The sequence below is a fragment of the Morus notabilis genome, unplaced genomic scaffold, assembly GCF_000414095.1.
Source record: "Morus notabilis unplaced genomic scaffold, ASM41409v2 Scaffold59, whole genome shotgun sequence".
Lineage (NCBI taxonomy): Eukaryota > Viridiplantae > Streptophyta > Magnoliopsida > Rosales > Moraceae > Morus > Morus notabilis.
Genome location: NW_010360713.1, coordinates 77,604 through 101,165, shown reverse-complemented (window position 1 = coordinate 101,165; position 23,562 = coordinate 77,604). Strand labels below are relative to the sequence as shown.

The 23,562-nt window shown below is 37.9% G+C and overlaps 2 protein-coding genes across 3 annotated transcripts; both read left to right on the top strand.

Annotated features, from left to right (window-relative positions):
* The first annotated feature begins 1,960 nt into the window (after positions 1–1,960).
* Positions 1,961–12,602, top strand: LOC21389337 (amino acid permease 8). The gene is made up of 7 exons (XM_010097158.2): positions 1,961–2,150; positions 8,896–9,129; positions 9,288–9,381; positions 9,929–10,146; positions 10,353–10,498; positions 11,316–11,543; positions 12,177–12,602. The coding sequence occupies exons 1-7, from the start codon at positions 2,015–2,017 to the stop codon at positions 12,600–12,602; spliced, it is 1,482 nt and encodes a 493-aa protein (XP_010095460.2). The 5' UTR covers positions 1,961–2,014.
* Positions 12,603–16,747: 4,145 nt separating this feature from the next.
* Positions 16,748–21,103, top strand: LOC21389336 (receptor-like protein kinase HSL1). Of its 2 annotated transcripts, XR_002902121.1 has the most exons (3): positions 16,748–19,604; positions 19,730–20,358; positions 20,449–21,103. XR_002902121.1 is itself a non-coding variant. In XM_010097157.2 (2 exons), the coding sequence occupies exons 1-2, from the start codon at positions 16,964–16,966 to the stop codon at positions 20,185–20,187; spliced, it is 3,099 nt and encodes a 1,032-aa protein (XP_010095459.1). In that variant the 5' UTR covers positions 16,748–16,963; the 3' UTR covers positions 20,188–21,103. The 2 variants fall into 2 exon arrangements, 1 of the variants encoding a protein (XP_010095459.1); XM_010097157.2 differs by having other exon boundaries at positions 19,730–21,103.
* Positions 21,104–23,562: the final 2,459 nt, after the last annotated feature.

The window sequence follows — 23,562 nt, the reverse complement described above, 5'->3', positions numbered from 1 at the left end:
CTCAATAAAACTTTGTAGTTTAAATAATGTGGTTTCAAGATTTTAGGTGTCTTGTCAGTTTTTTTTTTTTTTTTTTTTTATGAACACAAAGATTTCAGGTGTCTTGTTATTTGTAAAAAAAAATATTATTTATGTGACTCTACTCAACAATAAAAAATTTTCATTTAATTAATAAACAGAAAAATAAGGTCACAATAAATTAATTATTTAGAATGACATAAATAATAGACCTGCGAAAAATTATTAGCAAATCATGTACTTTTCTGCTATATTGAGCCAAAACATAGCCCTAAAGGAGATGAAATATGAGTAGCAAGTAATGAGATCATGTGCACTTGGTCAAATTGAAACTACGGAAAAAATTAGGGAGGGAAATATGAATGAAAGAAAGGGTCTTTTTTATTTGTCTTGTTTGATGATAGGAAGAGAAGAAAATAGTTGGTCAAGTTCTATTTTGTCAATATATTATTGTTCTTCTTAGTTTAAAATGAAGATAAAAAATGGTAATTTGACTATTTATACAAAAATAACAAGTTTTCTCTCTGAAAATCTCTCCATTTCTGAAGGATGAAAAACACGAAATTCATAAATTATTTCATCTCTCCACTTTTTCCTTTTCTTTACTTTTCTTTCCTACCAAATAAAGTACAAATCTGTTTTTTCTTTAAAATTCTCTCCGCTCTTTTATTTCCTACTACTTTTCACCTCCACCGAACATAACACATTTATGTTCAATATTTTTTTTATAAAAAAAAAAAAACAATCTCTTGCAATATTCTATGGAATCCCTTCAACTCCCGGGTTGTTATTGACTCTATAAATCAATAAATTGACGTTTAGTTTATAGATTTAGAATTATTATTCAGAATTATTTTCGTTTTATGTATATTTTTTGTGAGAGAAAAACACTGTAAAGAACCATGAATTATGATTCAGAACCAATGACGAATAAAAAAAACAAACATCCTGTAAGTCGCCACCATCTTACATAAGCAACCAATTCACTGTTCCACCAACCATGTACCATACATGTTGTGGATGTTCTTTCTTTTTCTCCTACAAAACGAAGACTTTCTGCGTTATATGTTACTTTCAAATCTATATGACCAGAATCCCAATTGCTTCTTTCATGTCCAAGAGGAAAGAAAAAAAAAGTTGCGTCCACAATGGCATAAGATCAATTCCACAAGCATATATAAAAGTTATCATATCTAAATTAAAAATCACATTATTGAGCATAATAATCTATAGACTCTAGATTCTCGATTAATTAGTGCTGAATTTATTTCAAGTACTCAGTGGTGGTCCTGTAGAATAAGAAATGGCCGTATCTAAATTTTGAGTCAAGAGTCAAAGAGTCGTTTGACTGCATTAATTCTTAAGGTTGACATACATTGAAAGTGTAAAAAGGAAAAAAAGAAAAAGAAAACTAATAATTCTAAGGAGACGTTTAGTTCATGGATTAGAATTATTTTCAATTTACGTGTATTTTTTATGAAAAAAAATATTATAACAAATCATAAATTATAATTTAAATCATGGTTTGAATTCTTCAACCCAAACATCTCCTAAATCTGACAACAACAAAAACATAGATACCCTTCCTTTTCTTTATCAATTGACACTTTTCCTTTGTAAGGCTCATCAGTTACCAAAAAGCTCCTCCCACAAAGAGAAAAAAAATTCTCCCTCTCATGTAGACTTGAATTTTTCCCCCAGTCATTTCATGCCACGTGGGGAAAACTTTACATGCGTAAAGAAACGTGGTACTGTGGTAGTGTGTGTGTGTGTGTATATGTAGGACTATTGTGAATTTGGACAAGAACCTTGACCAGAGAGAGACCAATATCATATCCCGATTTGACATTTTCTTCATCTAAAATTCCAAATTATAATTCCCTCGAAATCCAAATTATTGTTTCATTCTTGAAGAAGCGTGAAAAATGATAAGAATAAGCAATATTCTTTTGAACGTAGAGACTTGGTTGGGCGAAGAAGTGTGAGGAAGGCCTAAATGGGGAGTAATACAACTCGTGTGAGTGAGCTAGAAATGTTTGAAAATGGGTTTTGTGCATCTGGTTTGGTTTCACCTAGAAAAGACCAATTAGCTGAACAAGAACTAGACGATGATGGAAGACCTAAAAGAACCGGTACTCTCTCTCTCTCTCTCTCTCTCTCTCTCTCTCTCTTCCATATATATATGACATATATATGATATATATGATGGTAGTGTGTGTATATGGGCCCGTTCACTTCACTAACTCAAATTTTATGATTCGAGTTAAAAAACTAGATTCGAGTTTCAAAAAAGTTGAGTGTAATTTGAAATTTGGAGTTTAGTGTTTAGGTGTTGACTATTTAACTTTTGAAACTTGAGTTTTGTGTTCACTTGCACAAATGCCAAACTCTAATTAATTTCAACATTGGCATGCATTTCTGTTATGTAAAAAACGTGAACATGGTGCATTTCCCACATTGGCATGCATTTCTGTTCTTCATAAGAATATATATATATATATATATATATATATATATATATATATAACATTAGACGATGAGGGAAGACATAAAAGACCCGGTACTCTCTCTCTCTCTCTCTCTCTCTCTCTCTCTCTCTTCCATATATATATGACATATATATGATGGTAGTGTATGTATATATGTATGCTGTTTTTCTATTTGTGTGAAAGTTATCAGACAATATACTCTCTCTCTCTCTTCACATATATATATGACATATATATGATAGCCTCCAAAAACATTATTGCGGTTTCATCATCAAGCGCCATTTCCCTAACTATGCCCTGGCATTGGTCCTGGAGATCGACAATAGGCGCAGCTTGATTCGCACTAGAGCTTTTAGTGCGACTACTACGCTTGCTTTCAATAGAAGAGACAAGCTTGCCGATTAAATCCCTCGCTACAGGGTCACATATTACCTTATGTGAGGACTTGGCTGATTTCTTGCCAATCGCTTTGGAGGATGACGCAATGTTGAGACCTCTAGCTGCATTGTTCAAACCGGCCCGCATGGAGGCAATGAAACCATCTTCGCTGCCACCCTCATCAGATGTCGCCCTTTCTTCGTCGGAGATGTGTACTGGACCCTCATCTATGTTCGTTGGATTATCCAATCCCTTCTCAAATGCCCCACTTGCCCTCGTACCACCAAAGGCCTCATAGTACAAGTCCCAATTTTTAAGAGGCTGATTCTTTGCCGATTTTGCCCATTTCTTGTTCTGCATATGAATGAGCAAACAAAATGACCTTGGCAAAATATTGCAAGAATTGACTACCCATAGAACAATAATTGTTTAGACGTTTACCTTGGCAAAATCTTCCCAATATTCATCAGTGCATGTCACAGCACCGGTAACAGGGTCCCAGCCAAGTCCTGTGTTATTGCGTAATGTAAGCTCATGGTCAAACTTGGCTTTGAGTCGGACTTTCATCTGCTGCACTTTGGCAGGGGTGACTTGATCCTTAAAGAACTGTTGAAGATGTTGCGCCCAATCCTCCCATGTTTTAGAATCCGGTTTTCGACCGTTGGCATCACGATTGTAGGCAGCGAGTCGCATAAGCAACTCCTCTTTCTGCCTTTCAGTCCAGTGTAGAGTGGCTTCATCGTCGGGTTTCCCTCTCGGCATCTAAAAATAGGAAAGAAAGAAGCGTAACGACGCACAAGAAGAATGGCCGTACGCGTGAGTCAGATATTTGAAACAATCTAACGACTAGACACAGTTATAAATGGCTCCGAACATTTTTCGAACATCACTGCCATTAACCAACGTACTATTACCTGGTTTATACATGTAACAAGTGAGGCAATGTTATTACTGGCTCAGAAATTTTGTAGCTGAGAAATCGCAACAACACTCGGAGCATCATCCTTATAAGCAGGAGTGACGTAGCTGCCATGCTTCAGAGGCACTCGATAAATTCCAATGAAGCGATAACTAACTGTCACATTGCCTACAGGACGCCACTACGACGAGTGTTCTAATTTTTGAACCAATTTCATCATTGCCAACATTACCTGTTTGTTAAGCGGTCATGTGCGATACAACCATAGGGGAGTCAATACACTAACAGCAGAGGCAGTAGATCCACAGGGGAGGCAATAAGCTAATGTAAAAACGGCAACAGGATAGCCAATACAACAATAAGAGAGTCCATAAGCTAAGGTAAAAACAGCAACAGCAGAGCCAATACATCCACAGGGGGAGGCAATAAGCTAGGTAAAAACGGCAACAGCACAGCAAGTACAACAATGGGAGATGCCATAAGCTAAGGTAAAAACGGCAACAGCAGAGCCAGTACAACAATAGGAGATGCCATAACCTAAGGTAAAAACGGTAATGGAGAGAATATACGACAATAGGGGATGCCATAAGCTAAGGTATAAACGGCAGTGGAGATAGTATACGACAACAGGGGAGGCAGGTAATAAGCTAAGATATAAACGGCAACAGGAAAGCCAATACGATAGCAAGGGAGGCAATAATCTAAGGTAAAAACGGCCATAGGACAGCCAATACGACAACAGGGTAGGTAATAAGCTTATGTATAAATGGCAACAGGAGAGACAATACGACAACAAGGGAGGCAATAAGCTAAAGGTAAAAATGGCCACAGGACAGCCAATACGACAACAGGGTAGGCAATAATCTAAGGTAAAACGGCAATAGGATAGACAATACGACAACAGGGGAATAAACAAGCTAAGGTAAAAACGACAACAGCCAAGGCAATACGAGAACAGGGGATGCAATAGCCACAGGGACAAACGACAACAGTTGAGGCAATACGACAACAAGTAAGAGAACATCGTGACTGCGAACGACAACAGTGGTCTCACTACACATTAGCATCACAATACAAACGACAAGGAATATGTCTCACGTTTCCATCACAATGCAAACGACAACCAATATCTCAGCATCAAATCAGTGAAAACGAAGAAGAACTACGGTGCGATCATGACAAATCCAGAACAAATAATGGTATATAGGAGATTAGTAGTTGTGAAATATCATACCCGGTTGGAACCAGTTGAGGACAAAGGCTTATCGTCTATCAAAACCCCCAAACGCGATCGTGAGGCAGCGCGTACGACGGCTTGACACCGGAACCGCCGATGGTAACCTCTCAACGGAAGATAACCAGTAGATGCAAGATTCTTCCGTTTGACTCTACATCGACGCAATAAGACGGCCAACGGAGTTTGCCGGTTGCATCGAGGCGGATGAATGGTATCCGTGATGAAGATTCAAGGGCAGGGGCGGGGAACACTTCTAGGGTTGGGCATGCAACAAGAAATCGAAGCAAAAATGGTGGAAATAGGGGAGAGGTTTACCTTTTTTCGCTGCGGATCGACAAAGTAACCGATTCAAGTAACCTTCCCCCAATGGAGAGAGTCAATTTTCACTCTAAAAATCTGCAGACAATAGCTTTTTTCAGAGTGAAATTAGAAGGGGGAGGCAGGAACCAGGGTCCAGCGGGCAAAAAGCATAGAGAAATCTGCACTGGGGAGGCAGGAACGAGGCAGCAACGGGAAGAAATCAGGAATCTGCACTGTTCAAGCACATGAAAACACTGTAGAAGCACACTGCAGTAATGGAAAAACGAGTGGTGTGCCAAACTCTGAAATCAGAGTTATTACTCGAGTTTCACACTCGAGTTTTGGTTAATGAACGTAAAACGCAACCCAAAATTCAATTCGAGTGGGCTGTATTCGAGTGGGATACATGAAGTGAACGGGCCCTATATGTATGCTGTTTTTCTATTTGTGTGAAAGTTATCAGAAAATATACATATAAGAAAATAATGACCCGTTTATTTTACTAATTTAAATTTTAATTTCAGTTTTATTATAATTAAAAATTCTTATAAAAAGTTACATTTAATCTTTTTTATTAATTAAAAACTCTCATAGTCACATCTCGAATAATTAGATCTAAACTAAATTAATAGATTCATTTTTGCTTATTTGCGGCGTTATCTTTAAGGATATAGGAGAGAAAAACTAGTTATTTTCTTTTTTTGTTTTTGTTTTTTGGGTGGTTGTTCTTCCTTTTGCCTGAATGAAAATGGTGGGGGATGAATATTGGTAAATAAAAAAATAAAAATAAAAATGAAAGAACGGAGATTCTCATTATTAAAATGTTTTTTTATTAATCCCTTTGATAGGCGTACTAGTAAAGTTGGTTTTTCATTTATTTTAACTTGTACAATCATAGTAAAGTAGGTATTTTTAAAATAAATAAATAAAAAGTTGTGTTTTTTTTTTTTTTTTTTTTTTTTTACCTTTTGCTCTCTTCCTATACATGCTTACAGTGTAGGCATTTTTCCACAACAACCAACATTTTTAGGACCACCACAATAAAAAATAATAATAAAAAATAGATGAATTAAGTGGAAAAGAAAAACGCAATAAGTTTAACACATTCCCTTAAATAGAAAACAATTTGATAGAGGCATCCTGCTAAGCCCGTGCGTTGTGTGTGTGAAGTTTGGCTAATAATAACCACTAGAACTAGATCATGCCATATTATCACCACTAATTTACCTTTTATATTCCCTTTGATACTAAGAACTATATATACACTAACATAGATCCACAAGAATAATTCGTATTGGTTGAAAAAGCTATTATAATAAATCCTTCCAAAAAAAAAAAAAAAGCTATTATAATACTATATAATAAACCACTAGTGGTATTTGGTATTTGATATTTTGTTCTCAGTTACGATATATATCATAACATCTTACTATAGAAGCAATTGTATACTTAATTGGTTCAGTTTGCATGGTAAAATAATGCAGAAAAAATTAAGTCAATTATATGCCGCCTTTTGGTCCGACTATACATTCTTAATCCTATATATCATAATGTCTTATAAGTTAGCTTCTGGCCTTGTTCTATTGTTATATCCAATTAAAATTGGATTTGATTAACTTTATTTTTATTCTATTTTTGCACTAAAATACACGTATGGAAGATGAAACAATTAAATATTAACCATGTATATTATATATATAGTTTTTTTTTTTTTTTGAAAGAACCATATATAGTTTCTAGAACAGTATATATGCTGCATGGAAATTTTTGGAACATGTCATAAACTACTTCTCCAAATATACCCTTTCAGTTTTCCTAAGAGTCAAAAATGAATTAAACATCTATGAGTAAGACCTATAACTACACATGTTTAGATAAGCAATTGAAAAGATGTTTTAAATTATTAAGCACTATAAGTACCATTTAATTTATAAATGAAATATTTTCTACGTTAAACGTCATATCTTGCATTCTAGGTCGATTGAATATTCTTCTCAATACTTCTTCGGAATTAATTTAAGGGGCTTTGATTAAGATGCTTTCTCCTCTTTTTCTGTGTGCCAGTCCTTTTTTATCTTGTAGATATTAGCTGTTAAAGTATATATTTGCACGGAATTTCCTCTTTGAGAAAAGTTTTTTATGGTATTACTGCCCAACTTATAATTCATATCTATATATCTATGTATCTATATAGATATAATTAGGAGTAGGCAGACTATCCAATCATCCAATTGATACAACCAATCTAATCTAATCCATCCAAAAAAATTGGATATCCAAACACTATTTGATCGGATTTGGATGACATATGTTGGATTCAAATTTTAAAAATCCAATATTCCAATCCAATCAAATATATTTATCTTATATAATATAATATGTAATTAATTATGCATATGATATGCAACTAATGGGTAGAGTCGTGCTTGTTTTGCTGGTCATTACAATTTGCAAATGATGTCCACTTGTTTTTCAGTATTTATCTTTTTTCTAGTTTTTTTTTTTTTTGTTTTTTAATTTGGACAAGAAATTGTGTTGTATAAATGTAAGTTTGCCATGTTGTTTGCTATGTTTGATGATTTTGATTTTTATATTGGATGACGAATTGGTGATGAAGACTAAATTGTCTTGAAAATACATAGATTTATACTTTGAGCAAGTTGTACAAAATTTAATTGTTCTTAATAAGTTTTGACGAAAGCCCAGGCTAATCTAATCATCCATTCCAATTCAAATCCAATGGATATCGGATCGAATTGGATTAGATGATAATAGTATATTGGATTGGATTGGATGGATTTCAAAAAATTTGGATTGGATTATTGATGGTAAAAAACATATTAATTTCGATCCAATGCCCACCCCTAGATAGAACCATAAGATTTCTCTTTTTGTAAATTTGTATAGTACTATAATATATATATATATATATATTTTACAGTTCTATATAGTTGAAAAGAGAAAATTAGTATATGTTACCATCATCTGTTGCTATATATTTACATAGAGAATTATGCATTTTAGTACAAAAGAAAAACGTATTTCAGTCCAGTAACTACATGGTGTCGTGATCTCCTTACAAACGAAAAGGTTTTGATTGTATCATCGGTAAAAAAATAAAAAAATAAAAAAAGCCATAAGCAAGTGTAGAAATTATCAACTTTTCTTATTCGTATTGTTACTACTAATTAGCTAGTATATAGTGTATGCAACATATATTAAAAAAAAAAAAAAAAAGAAGATTCTTAGACTAACTTTGTATATGTATGTATGTAGACGCATGCATACAGTTTTGATTTCTAATTTTTGCAGCATTAAATTTGAACAAATATCTGAATGCTTGCATGAATATTTAGTTTCACTTTCTCATTCAACAATCTTGCAAAATCAAATGCTAGTTCGAAAAAACTTTAGTAATATTTTTTTGGTATAATTTTATTTTCTATATACAGTTGTAGGAATATAATATGGTACTCATAATCCAATTTTCACTTAGGTTGTCTAGTTTCAATTTGGAGGCATAATTTTTTTTTATTTTGCATGAAATTACACAGGAACCTTGTGGACTGCATGCGCCCATATAATTACGACAGCAATAGGTGCTGGAGTCCTCTCGTTGGCGTGGGCAGTGTCGCAGCTGGGATGGATCGCCGGCGTTGGCATTCTCCTACTTTTCTCGGCGATTTCACTCTACACAGCCAATCTCTTGGCAGATTGCTATAGAAGCCCTGATCCAGTCACTGGCAAAAGAAATCACTCCTACATGGAAGCTGTCAAAACCACCTTAGGTACTGAGCTAAAGAATATATATTCTAAAAATTTGACCTATACTTTATTTAAAAATAAAAAAATCTTACTGAAATATATATTTCATTTCCTTTATTGGTGATCTAATTTCTCATCACTCTCTTTTTGGTTTTTCTTTTTTGGTCTTTTGGTTGATTAGGTGGAACAATGTGCATGATATGTGGATGGATCCAGTATGGCAACCTTACGTCATTTGTAATTGGCTATACCATCACTACGGCCAAAAGCTTAGTGTGAGTTACCAAAATTATACACCAAAAAGTTGGTGCATGTATATTACAAATAATGTGTCCCCAGTTTTTTTAGTTAGTTAGATTGTCAGTTAGTCAGTATTTTTTTTTTTTAATGTAGTGGTTTTTCTATAGGTTGGTGAATATATAGTAATATATGCATGTTCTATTTGTACATAAATAACGTGTCTCTAGTTAAAATAACTGTTAACAAACTTAACACAATGTCCTATAAATAATCAGTACTATGTATTTGCAAAATCGTAGCTTGGTTTTTCTTTAATTACATAACAATTTTAATTTGTTAGTTTCATCGTGATAAGAACCTGATAGTTAGTAGTCTTTCAGTAGTATAAATGAGAGAGTTAGTAACACATTAAGAGCATGATGAGATTTGTGAGACATATATAGGTGCTGTGCACTGACTTGAAAGTCGGCTTTCCTCGAAACCACCAATTCTATCTTGTTATTTTCCATTGTTGTATCTTGTAATTTAGTTCAGATATCCGGATTAATCCTAACACATTAATGTTTCAAATATGAGCTGCAGGGCTATACAAAAATCATATTGCCACCGCAAAAGGGGTTCAAATGCTCCGTGCAAGTTCTCGAATAACCCACACATGATTGGCCTCGGGATTGTTGAGATTTTCTTGTCACAAATCCCAAACTTCCACAACTTGTCTTGGCTCTCTGCCGTCGCCGCCGCCATGTCTTTTGCGTATTCCACTGCAGGAATTGGACTCTCCATTCACAAGATTGTCACAGGTTTAACAATTTTAATTCGTTAATGTGATTTGAAATATGTTGAAAACTTTAGTTTAGTACATCATACTAACTCTAAATTTTGTTAATCACGTAACATGTAAAAATTACCACGAGACAAATTTATAGATTATTAGCTTTTGTGTGTGAAATTAATTTCAAGTAATTAGATAAAGATTGATGTTGGGAGATTTGAATTATAATTTCAGGACGCGAAGGCAAAACGTCCTTATTTATCAGGGTGCACGGAGACGATGTGGGGTTGTCTGCAGCGGATAAAGTTTGGAGAATGTTTACGGCTGCTGGTGATATTGCTTTTGCTTGCATTTATGCTCCAGTTTTTATTGATATTCAAGTAAGTACATTTCCATTTGTTTACTATTCCTCATCTTCTTTTAGAAGCAGGTTTCACTTCCGGCTTAAAAAAATAAAATTAATTAAAAAAATACACTTCCACTCCCTATATTTGGGCTAAACGGGAGACACTTTTTTTGACAAAAATATTTTACGGTAGCATTCCTTGACCTTGATTCTGTTAACTTTGGATGTGAAGTGACCAATATACCTAAACAATCTCAAATTTACACACGTCGATATATAGGAGTGATTTTAATGATTACTCTAATATTCACTCGTCGGCGCGCGTTGTTTTAATCATAAGATATTGATTCAACATTTGTAATAAAATTGAGTAGTTGACAAAAAAATTATGAATTTTTCTAACACGATGTCATTACATCAATGAAGACATAAATATTGAAATATGTATATCATGCATACACCATATTTACATATATATATATATATATATATATATGTATTTATATTTATATTTATATAGCATATGAAGTTCAATTAGTCCTGCTGTTTTGTCATGTAGCTGTTCTTTTGCAGTGAAGCTACATGGCGATGGTCATAAAATGCTTTATTTTGTACACATTTGTCCATTAAAATCTCAAGATGTATCGTCTGAATTTTTAGTAATATTACTGTATTAGTATATAGATAGCTTAGGTCAACAAAACCATGAACTAATTACAAATATAGGCCCACCCGAACGCATGAAATTATGAAGTTCATGCTAAATAAAAATACATAACCATAAATAACATCATTTCGTTTGGAGTACTGTTAGTGAACATGAATGCATTTTGGGACAATCATTTGATCAGGATACTTTGAAGTCATCCCCACCAGAAAACAAAGTGATGAAGAGAGCAAGCGCCATAGCAGTCTCGGTCATGACGGCATTCTTCATGATGTGCGGTAGCTTTGGCTACGCTGCATTCGGAGACCACGCGCCGGAGAACCTTCTGGCGGGCTTCGGATTTCATCAAACCTCCTGGGTCATTGATTTGGCCAACTTCTTCATCGTGGTTCACCTAGTGGGCGCATATCAGGTTTGTATCATCAATTTGATTAATTTTCTCAAAATAAAACATTATGCTGTGTGGGCGAAAAAAGGGGCCAAACCGATGAGCTTGGACTCGACTTTGATTGTTCTTAATGATGCACAATGGAACACAAAGGATCCGTTTATGTGGTCTCGGGCCTCAAATGATATCTTATTGCCTTTGTTTTCTCTCATTATACACAAAGAAACGACAGACTTCTAAGAAAAGGACTCAAAAGTAAGAAAGTGATTTATAGGGGCAAATTCCTTATTGTTCCTTTACTTTTAAGACAAATGAGAAAATTGTTGAACTCACCTTAGAGTGTATAGTTTTAAAATTTCATCCCTTACTCTTAATTAGTACTTTTTTTACTCATATAGTTCATTAACTAAAAAGAATATTAATAGGAATAAAAATCAAGAATCGTAAACTTTAAAGGATATGTATCTTCTTTTTTCTTTTTTAAATAAAAAAATAGAGAATTTATCTTTAAGAGTGTATGAGTCTGGACTTTTACTCTTTATTTTTAATAAATACTCTTTTATTAGCGTAATTATTTAACTAAAAAATTATAAAATAAAAATAAAAAATAAAAATCGATACATGCATTACCCTTCTTAAATTACCCCAAATTCGCAGGTATTGGCTCAGCCCGTGTTCCGTGCAGTAGAAACCTGGGCCAGCAAGACGTGGCCCAACTCAGGTTTCATAACCAAAGAGCACATAATTTCAGTGTACGGCAAAAGACTCATCATTATGAACCTCTTCAGGCTAACTTGGAGAACACTTTTTGTGGTGATAGTAACCGTGGTAGCCTTGGCACTGCCTTTCTTCACCGACATGATTGCACTAATGGGTGCCATTGGGTACTGGCCCATTGTGGTCTACTTCCCAGTTGAGATGCACATAGCCCAAAACAAGATTCCCAAACGGACCACGAAATGGGCCGGGCTGCAACTCCTTAGCTTTGTGACCTTTCTCATTTCCTTGGCCGCTGCTTGTGGTGCCATTCAAGGACTTCACAAGAATCTCCACACTTATGAGCCTTTCAAGTCCCAAGATTGATTTTTTTTTTAATGCCTAGAAAACTTATAAATATTAGTATATATTATCTCTGACCGTTTGTTTAAGTAGGAGTACTATTTTGAACTTTGTTAATTATAGGGTACCCTTTATTATAAGCCGTGGTTTATGGTATATTTCTCTAGCTCACTTTGTTGAGAGAGGCAAATGTTGCGTGTACTATGCCAAAAGGTAATCTAAATTCTAATTCTATGTTGGTCTCAATTTCTGTCGTCTGCTTAATTTTGTATCAATTAACATATAAGATAAGAGGTATTAATATGATCACCTTAATTAAATAAGATAATTACAACCTGTTAGTTTACAAATCCATCCTAAAAGCTTAAGTTGTTAGGAGGTGGGCCAACAATAGTTTAATACTTTAACACTCTCTCTCACGTGTGGACTGGACAATGGGCAATCATGTGGATAAATTAATTGAAAAGTCCAACACGTGAAAAAGACTCAACACATTATTACAATTTAAATGGGAATAAATAGTGCAATTACGAGAGTTTGAATTCAGGACATCCCGCTCTGATATCATGTTAGTTTACCAATACATTTTAAAAATTTAAGCTGTTAAGAGATGAGCCAATAATATTTTAATACTTTAACGCAACTGACCTTTCTTTTTTGTATATTTTGTTGGGTCCCTTTCATGTCTAATCAATGTAGGACTTTTGTTCGCGCATTCTTAACAACCCTTCTCGAAGACTCAAATGTAACCAATGGCCATCACAACCTTCCCTCTAACGATGATCTATGCATCCATTTTTCTCAAACTGGCAAATCAAGAAGATCACAAGTACAACTACTGTTAGAGATAATTGGTTTTATTGTTTGTTAATCAGGATTATTTAGTAAGTTAGTGGTTAGATCTCTGATCAAGTTGTAAATAGGTAGTTAGTTAGAGTACCCACGTGTAAAATTTGTATTCGTAGAGTGGCTATTTTATTTAAGTTGCATTCCTCTTATCAACCAGAATTTACACAGTTAAGATATCAGTATTGGATTTTTTTTTCTCTCTCTGTTCTGTTTATTGTCGTTCACAAATATTCAGATAAATTACCACACAATATAATATTCTAGAATCAACGGGCTACTTTATGTGTCTTATTTAATTTCCGTCAACCAGTATTAATGGACGGACATAATAATTTTCAAACATGTTCTTCAATATAGTATGTATTTTCATTTTTTTACTTAAGAGTTAGCTATTCCAACATTTCTTCTAATTTGTTCAAACATGTTACATGTGCATCAACATTTCACAAAGTAAAGCTTCTCGCTTTTGTTGACTAATATAACTAGTAGCCAAAAAGATTTAAACAAAAATTTGTGACTTCAACATTCTCTGCCTTTATTTTCTACTGTGCCCATTGACAATTTCCCTAAATAATTCAGTGCAATGTGTAATGTTGAATGTTATGGTTAATCGAATCTTAAACCAACTTCATTTTTTTTTATTGGAGCTTTCTGCAGTTGGGATACCCGATACCCTACTGATCACATCAAGCTGAATAAATGCATAAAACTAACAAAATCTTATATAGATTTAACGGTTTAAAATAAAATTACAAGTAGAATTTTCCTTTTTCTTTAAAGTTGATTAATAATCAAAAATAAGTTGTATTTAATCCGTATTTATCAAGTCTAAAATTTGAAAATAGGAAGATTACATAATTAATAGGCCATACGTCTCCAATTTAATTTATCATAATAGACCACTAATGAGTGAGTGTAGTGATAAAGATGTCTTTCTTTTTTCTCCTCTTAAGATATGCCGAGAGTTCATACTCTACAATCTTACTTTAGGACACTTAACTTGACCAATGTGTTGTGGAACAATGAGCGGCATGAGAGAAAATTGGACTCGTTTTTCGAGTACAATTGAGTTAGGTTATTTCCATTGCATTGGTGAGAGCCCGGAGATTTCCAAAATGATGAAATAGATGGGAGTGAAGTGATACCGAAGATTCCTTTTTTTCAGAGCAAAAAAAAAAAAAAGAAAAGAAACATTATAATAGAAACTGTTCATGTTTGAGCAATTTGTTGGTTAGGATTTATTAGGGTACATGGATCTTGTTGTGTGTGTGTGTGTGTGTGTGTGTTTATGTGAAAGTGTGTCATGAATGCGTGTGTGCGCGTTCTAGATGAAAACATTTCTTTGAGTTAAATCGAAGCTTCTATGATCTTTTAGATCCTACTCAAGCACACTAACAATGGCGAAGAATTCAATTTGTATGACGTCATCAAGATGAATGGGACAAGTATGAATATGGCCAGGCGGCCAGGAAAAAGATAAACCAGTGCGTTCAAAAGAGTGTCTTTTTTTGAAGTTTGACTAACGAATGAACATGACATTTACTACAATATACATATCAAGTAAAGCGTTTTTAACGGTCAAAGACAAATAAAAAGGCGCACTCTGAATATTTATGCAATTTAGGTGAAGAAAAATCCAACAAGAAGTGGGAAGTTTCCTGTGATCTGCCATTAATAATATTGTTGCCTCTTGGTCGTCTAAATCTAGTGGCCTTTTTTTTTTTTTTTTATGTTTTTTTCTGATTTCCCCGTCCCTAATGCTTCACCGGTATAGGGTTGTGGTTGACTTAGAACCAAGCCAAAGAGCTTTGAGCTTAAGTCGAATAAGCCATATTTGCAACTATGTACTCGTACTTTATGAATTCTCAATTTGGATTGCTTTTGTTAAATAAAACTTGCAATTAGCTTTTGCCGAATACATGCATGCATGTATTTTTATAGTATATACATATGATGTTCCTTGATAAGCATTGTACTCGTACTTTATGAATTCTCAATTTGGATTGCTTTTGTTAAATAAAAGTTGCAATTAGCTTTTGCCGAATACATGCATGCATGTATTTTTATAGTATATACATATGATGTTCCTTGATAAGCATGATATGCATTTTTCAGTTTTAACGTTAAGATTATGTAAGAAAATGAAGTTTTTGCAAATCGTAAATATGCATAATATTGAGTTTTTCCCCCTGTTGATAATGGTAATGAACTATCGCATCATTACCATACTCAAACTTTTGCTGATTTTTACTCTTATTGAATACAAATATTAATTTATAACGAGATGGCTCGGACGTTCTTAACATATCATTTCCAAAAAAATAATAATAATTGATAAGAGTAATATTTATTTTTGCAACATTTAAAGTTCAGCTAATCTTCTGGCCAGTGATTGTCCATGAACTGTCAGGACATGTGTTTTTTGTTGAACTCCATATTATTATTCCCAAACAATTCTAGAGACCATTATTCGTCCTAATTATATAATTTGGGTTGGTATCTTTGCTTGGAATATGTCAAAAGAAAAGTAAACCTTAGAGAATGGTGCTTAAAAATCCTATAGCAGTCTTTGTCTCTCATATGCATTGTAAAACAAGGAGTTATATATTTTATTGTTTCGACTTATGTATAAGGGAATTTTTATGGTAAAAAATGTTATTTTGCTCCACCGATTAAAACTGTTATTTTTAATTATTAGATCGATGTTTTAACAGTTAGATCTGTGCATATCCGTATTAAAAATTTATACCGCGCGATACATAATTTATACCTGCAGACCGTTAAAAAACTAATATAACAATTAAAACGTGTTTTCTACGGTGAAACAAAATAACCTTCTCCACCATAAATACACCTTTATACATGAACATTAATTAGTTGTTCTTCCACGCATAGAAATAAAATATTGAACTTCTAGAATCCAAGAGGGGGTTAAACTAAAAAATGAATAAACAAAAAGGATGCGCCGGTAGCTAAGGAGGGATTGTGCCTAACCTGAAAAGATATCTTCTGTTATTTGCTTTTGTTTTGTGGGGGAATTAAAAGGAAGAATATATTGCTTCAACAGTGGAACTAACACAATTAGAAAAAATAACGCCATTCATGTTTGAATTTACGTTCATCCCCCTTTCCCATATGGATGACGACTCTCCTACATGCTCTTTTTTTTTTTTTGGTGGGTGAATAACTCTCCCTAAATATTTTAACTATCACTAATCTCTTCCTTATTATTGAAAAAAAAAAAAAGCTCTCTAATGTCTTCTTCCTTTTCTTTTAAACCAATTTTGGTAGCTTTTAGTTGATCCGTGTAAGAACATAACTCTGTGGATTGACTTACCTGACTCGACTCCAAATCACTTTCAGTGGCATAACCGTAATTACAGAACATTTCATTGTCGTTTAGCTTAAACCAACACATATACCCCCAAAAGGCCATCAATTTTGAATACTGGCCGTTACTTCTTACCTCCCCCCAATGAATATATTTTTTTCCCGGCAGAAATCATAACCAGAATAACGAACCAAACTCTCTCAAAATGTCAAAAATACCCTTATCAGTTCCCATAATTGCGATCCCTCTCTTTCTTCTCGTCCTGGTGGCCTTACCCCTGGAGGTAATTTCACAGTCCCTGGATACCGAGCGATCAATCCTGCTCAAACTCAGGCAACAATGGGGGAATCCGCCATCGCTTTCGTCGTGGAACTCCTCGTCCTTGCCGTGCGATTGGCCCGAGATTCAATGCTCCGACGACGGCACCGTCGTCACCGGAGTTTTACTCCGCGAAAAGGACATAACGGAGAAGATTCCGGCGACGATTTGCGACCTCAAGAACCTCACTTCTCTCGACCTGGCACTGAATTACGTCCCCGGGGATTTTCCGAAAGTTCTATACAACTGCTCGGAGCTCCGATTCCTCGACCTCTCGCAGAACAACTTCACCGGCAGAATTCCCGACGACATCGACCGGATTTCAGGCCTCCGGCTTTTGGACCTCAGCGGGAACAACTTCTCCGGCGACATTCCGGCGTCTATCGGCCAGTTTTCGGAGTTGCGAGAGCTTAATCTTCATATGAATTTGTTCAACGGGACATTTCCGAGCGAGATCGGAAACTTGTCGAATCTCGAACTGCTAAGATTGGCCTATAACGGCCTCTTCATCCCTGCTTCGATACCGGCGGAATTCGGAAAGTTGAAGAATTTGAAGGAATTGTGGATGACAGGCACTAATTTGGAAGGAAATATCCCGGAAAGTTTCGCTGATCTTCAGAACCTCGAGAAATTGGACCTTTCGATGAACAAGCTAGACGGTTCGATTCCTAGCGGATTGTTTTTGTTGAAGAATCTAAAATTTTTACTTCTATTTCATAATAGATTGTCCGGTGAGATTCCGAGACCTGTTCAGGCACTGAATTTGAGCGAAATTGATATTTCTATGAACAATTTGACCGGTTCGATACCGGAAGATTTCGGAAAGTTGAGCAATTTGTCGGTTCTGAACCTGTTTTCGAATCAATTGAGCGGCGTGATTCCGGCGAGTTTAGGCCTAATTCCGACGCTGAAGCTCTTCCGCGTCTTCAACAACAAGTTGAACGGAACTCTGCCGCCGGAGATGGGCCTACATTCGAAGCTCGAAGCTTTCGAGGTCTCGAACAATCAACTGGCGGGAGAACTACCGGTAAATCTATGCGAAAACGGCGCTTTACGGGGAATGATTGCGTTCGCCAATAACCTTAGCGGAGAATTGCCTAGAGGTCTAGGAAATTGCAGTTCTTTGATTAGTATTCAGCTTTACGGGAACAATTTCTCCGGCGAGGTTCCGCCGGAGTTGTGGACGGCGATGAATTTGTCGACTTTGATGATCAGCAAAAACTCGTTCTACGGCGAGCTTCCGAGCAAGTTGCCGTGGAACTTGTCAAGGCTGGAAATTAGTAACAACAGATTCTCCGGCGAAATCCCCACGGGAGCGTCCACTTGGGAGAGTTTGATCGTTTTCAAGGCTAGTAATAACCAGTTTTCCGGGAAAATTCCGGTTGAATTCACGAGCCTTTCGCGATTAACGACTTTGTTGCTCGATGGGAACCGGTTTTCGGGCGAATTGCCGTTGGAAGTCGTCTCATGGAAGTCACTAGACACGCTTAATCTCTCAAGGAATGAACTCTCAGGCCAAATTCCACAATCTATTGCTTCTCTACCGAACCTTCTTTACTTAGACTTATCAGAAAACCAATTGTCAGGTGAAATTCCTCCTCAGCTTGGCCGTTTGAGGCTAAATTCACTCAACTTGTCTTCCAACAATCTTTCCGGGAAAATCCCATATGAGTTTGACAATCTTGCTTATGAAAACAGTTTCTTGAACAATCCAAATCTATGTTCCAACAATTTGATTCTTCTTAAAACTTGTGGTACCCAATATTTCCGAAACTCCAAAACGTTCTCTTCCAAAGTCCTTGCCTTGATTCTGATACTCGCCATTATGGTTTTGCTGGTGACTGTTTCGTTGACCTTTTTCATGGTCAAACAGCAGAGAAGGAAAAGGCATGATCAGAAGTTAGCGTCATGGAAGCTTACCTCATTCCAAAGATTGGATTTCACAGAATATAACGTTTTGAGGAACTTAACGGAGAACAATCTGATTGGTGATGGAGGATCAGGGAAAGTTTACAGGATTGGCACAAATAGTCTTGGTGAATTTGTGGCTGTGAAGAAGATTTGGAACGACAGGAAATGGGATGAGCATTTGGAGAAGGAATTCCTAGCAGAAGTTCACATTCTGGGAATGATTAGGCACTCCAACATTGTGAAGTTGCTGTGCTGCATTTCAAGCGAGAACTCGAAGCTTCTCGTCTACGAGTACATGGAGAATCAGAGTCTAGATATTTGGCTTCATGGAAGGAGGAGGAAATTATTGAGTCATGGAATTGGTTTGGCTCATCATGCTGTTTTGGATTGGCCTAGGAGGCTGCAGATTGCAATTGGGGCTGCACAAGGGTTGTGCTACATGCATCATGACTGCTCGCCGTCCATCATTCACCGCGATGTTAAGTCAAGCAATATATTGTTGGATACTGAGTTCAAGGCAAGGATAGCAGATTTTGGGCTTGCCAAGATATTGGCCAAGCATGGAGAACACCACAGTGTTTCTGCCATTGCCGGATCTTTCGGTTACCTCGCCCCCGGTAAAGAATTTTCCTATTTTCTTCCATTAATGATCATAAATTTTAGTTGATACTGTCTAGCCTTTTTTCTAAAAGCAATATCTAAAACTCGTTTATCATAATCTTAAATCCATTTTATTTCGCAGAATATGCTTACACGGCAAAGGTCAATGAGAAGATTGATGTTTATAGCTTTGGGGTTGTACTACTTGAACTAGCAACTGGAAGGGAGCCGAATTGTGAAGAGGAGGATATGAACTTAGCGGAATGGGCATGGCAGCATTACGGTGATGAAAAGCCTATTAGTGATGCCCTTGACGTGGAGATAAAGAAACCTTGTAATTTAGACGAGATGACCACTGTGTTCAAACTAGGACTCATGTGTACAAGCACTTCACCTTCGGCTAGGCCTTCTATGAAGGAGGTTTTGCAGATTCTTCGTCGATACGGCAGTCCAGAAGCATATGAAGCCAAAAGGGTGGGGAGTGAATTTGATGTTGCTCCACTTATGGGCAATACAAAGTATCTTACAAGTTACAGAGGCAAGAAGGAGAGGGGCTCAGAGGAAGATGAAGATAGCTTTTTCAGTACGACACATTCCTAGTTGCAAAGAAAACTCATTTCGGGACATCCGACAGTCGATCAGTGGCTGCGCAGCCTGTGCGCAAATCTGTTTTTGTGTACAAGGAAAACATTGTATTAGAGATATGAATAGTAGAATAGTCTTGGGAGAGAAGTGAGCTCTACGGGAGCAGGCATTCAAAGCAAGTGCCAAGTAATGTACATATTTATGCGGTAATAAACTGTCCAACATATCTAGAACTAGAAGTCTTAAATTCTAATTTCTCGAAACCTTATATGGCAGCTGTTGTGTGGAAAAATATGACGGACACATGGACGAACGATAATACGACACGTGGCCTTAACTACTCTCCGTCAAGCAACAACCCTCAACGTCCATGGCTCCCTCCTATTCCGCTGGAAAGCCCAAAGCACGAAGTCCAAATTAGGGCGACGATTCCTTCTGGCGTCAACAGATCGCGCCGTCGAGATTAAGGCACGAAGATCCCTCGACCGCAGAAAGGACCGCCAAAGAGGGCGATTGGGCTAAGCAGCGCTGACAACGAGGGGAACGTTCTTTAGAGGACGTGACGGGTTGTGTGCAAAAGTGGAGGACGTCTGCAGGCATTAATTGCAAGCTCTCAAACCGCCCCACAGGGGACAGGAAAGTATTACGGGGAAGCACAAAGCCGTAATAGGAGACTGATTGGCTGAGTGAACAGTGCTGATTAGTGGGCTACGTCTGGGCCTACCAAGGAATAGCACTTGAGTGCTTCCACCCATGAAGGAAACCCCCTAAGCGAAGGAAGCCCAGTATAAAAGGAGGAAGACTCCAGTAACGAAGGGGTTCAGAGATTCCAGCAAAGAAAAAAGAGATTTAATGAGAGCAATTGTTGTAAATTGTTATCTTCTCAAAAGAAATACAAAATCACAGTGGATGTAGCTCTCATTTTATAAAGTGAACCACTATAAAATTCCTTGTGTCGTTTGTCTATGCATGATTTAGTTAACACACAAACACACATATTCAACAAATCCTCATACGTTCACTACACACAGGCCGGTAATCCAAAGGGAAACCAAGAGGTAACCCGGCCGGTTTTTGTTGACGAAATTACAATTGGCGACTCCACTAGAGATCGAAAGCGTTCGACCCCCAACAACATAGTTATAAACCGCCATCCATCCAACAAATAGCGGGATGGAAGAAGATCTACGCCCGGTCGGAAACGAAGTCCCACCTCCAGAAGCACCACGGCCGGATCCGATGCAGATGCAGGCCCAACTAACCACTCTAACCGAGCTGGTACGTGGGCTAATGACCGTGGTTAAGCGCTTAGATGGAAGGAACTTCATGCTGCTATTAGAAGACGCCCCGAGGCCGCAGGGACCTGCCATGGCAGGAAATCCGAACCATGGTGACCACCCACATATCCAAGAAGGAACCGGAGATAGTGAGAATCACCGGGGCCCTCCTAGGCCTCGGCCTTCCCAATCCTCCGGCAGCCGTTTGGGGGCCGCGGGACTCCGAGCTCCCGAGGACCGGGTACGGAGAGGTCCAGGAAACCCCGAGGTACTATCCCAGAATCTAGGTGGAAACCCACCGGGAGACTCAGGATCAGTACAAGCAGGCGGCCAGGCCCGAGGCGGACCCAACGCTCAGAGGGCAGAAGCGTCGAGAGTAGCCGGCTCGGCCATTTCGACAGAAGAAGCACGCGCCATCATGGAACGTATGGCCAGCCTGGAGCAAAAACTGACAGGGGACGTGGCGAGCCTAAAAAAGAACATAAGTCGTGTGGCTGAGGTGGTAAACGTCGATATCACGCCCAGCTGCACACATGACTATCCATTTGCCGAAGAAATAATGGTGCCCCCTCTCCCCGATAAATACAGGTCGTCGTCAATCCCACCGTATGATGGGTGAGGAGATCCCGACGACTATTTGGAGATGTACACAGGGCACATGCTCTTACACGGTTATGCCGAAGAGATCATGTGCCGAGCCTTTCGAAACCATTTGACGGATTATGTCCGAAGATGGTTTTAGACGCTGAGGCCAAACTCTATCTCAAGCTGGGACGAGTTGAAGGAAGCGTTTTCCCTCCAATTCATAGGAGTCAAAAAGTACGTCCCCTCAAAGCAGAATCTGACGACGATATACCAAAAGCCGAACGAGTCACTAAGGGAATGACTCGCGAGATATGGGGAAGTTGTCGCCACCACGATGGATATAACAGATAGAGAGGCCTTGATGGGGACCCTATCTAGCATGAAGAAAATTACCCCATTCAAAAGAGAGCTTAACCGGAAACCTCCGTCCAGCTACAAGGAGTTTTTGGCGCAAGCACAGGGGTACATCAACGCCGAAGAGGCGGACGCAAATGACCCCGAGTACAGGTCCAACAAGAATAAAAGAACCGAACAAGGGTCGACGCCTGTGAAACAGGATGGGAAGAAGCGTCGAGGTGGAGGAAACGGAGACAAGCAGCCCGCCGCGACGACGAACGCTCCAGAAGCCAAGAAGCCGAGGAAAGAGGATACTCGTAAGCCTCGACTGTTCCAAAAATATGATTCTTACCACGAGCTAACGGTAGGAGTCGAGGAGGTCTTCAATCAGGTTGGCCGCGGGAACTTGCTGCGCCGACCGGAACCGATGAAGTTAGATCCCAGCCGAAGGAACCAGACGAAATTCTGTAGGTTCCACGGCGATGTCGGCCACCACACCAACGATTGCGCCGACCTCAAGGATGAAATTGAAAGAGTGATCCGCGAGGGAAGGTTACAAGAGTTCAGGGCCGAACGAAGACCTCGAAATGACGGCCATGGTAGGTAAAATGACGGTCGACACCGAGAAGAGGACCAGCGCCCAGAGGATCACGAACCCGTCGGCGTCATACGGACTGTCCTCGGCGGTCCTTATATAGGAGGAGACTCAAGAAGGTCTCAGAAGGACTACGCCCACGAGGCCAGCGGGGTTTATCATGAGCGATTCTGGAGCGTCTCCGCTGCGAAAACCCCAAGGTACAGTCACACCGACGTGGCCTTTAACGAGGATGACGCTAGTGGGGTTCATTTCCCCCACAACGACGCCTTGGTGGTGAAAGCCCTGGTGGACAATGGGAGCTCGGTGGACCTCCTATACTCCGACTGTCTAGAGAAAATGGGGATCCAAAAGAAACAATTGGAAAAAACCTCCAGGCCGCTATATGGTTTCACTGGGGACTCCGTCATCCCCCAGGGGACCATCCGGTTGCCTATAACCGCTGGAGAAAACCCCCGACATGCTACCACAATGGCCAACTTTGTGGTTATAAAAGGAGGCTCCCAATACAACGCCGTGATTGAAAGACCAACCCTTCAGGCGCTAAGGGCCATAACTTCCGTTTACCACCAAAAGGTCAAGTTCCCTACCCCAAAT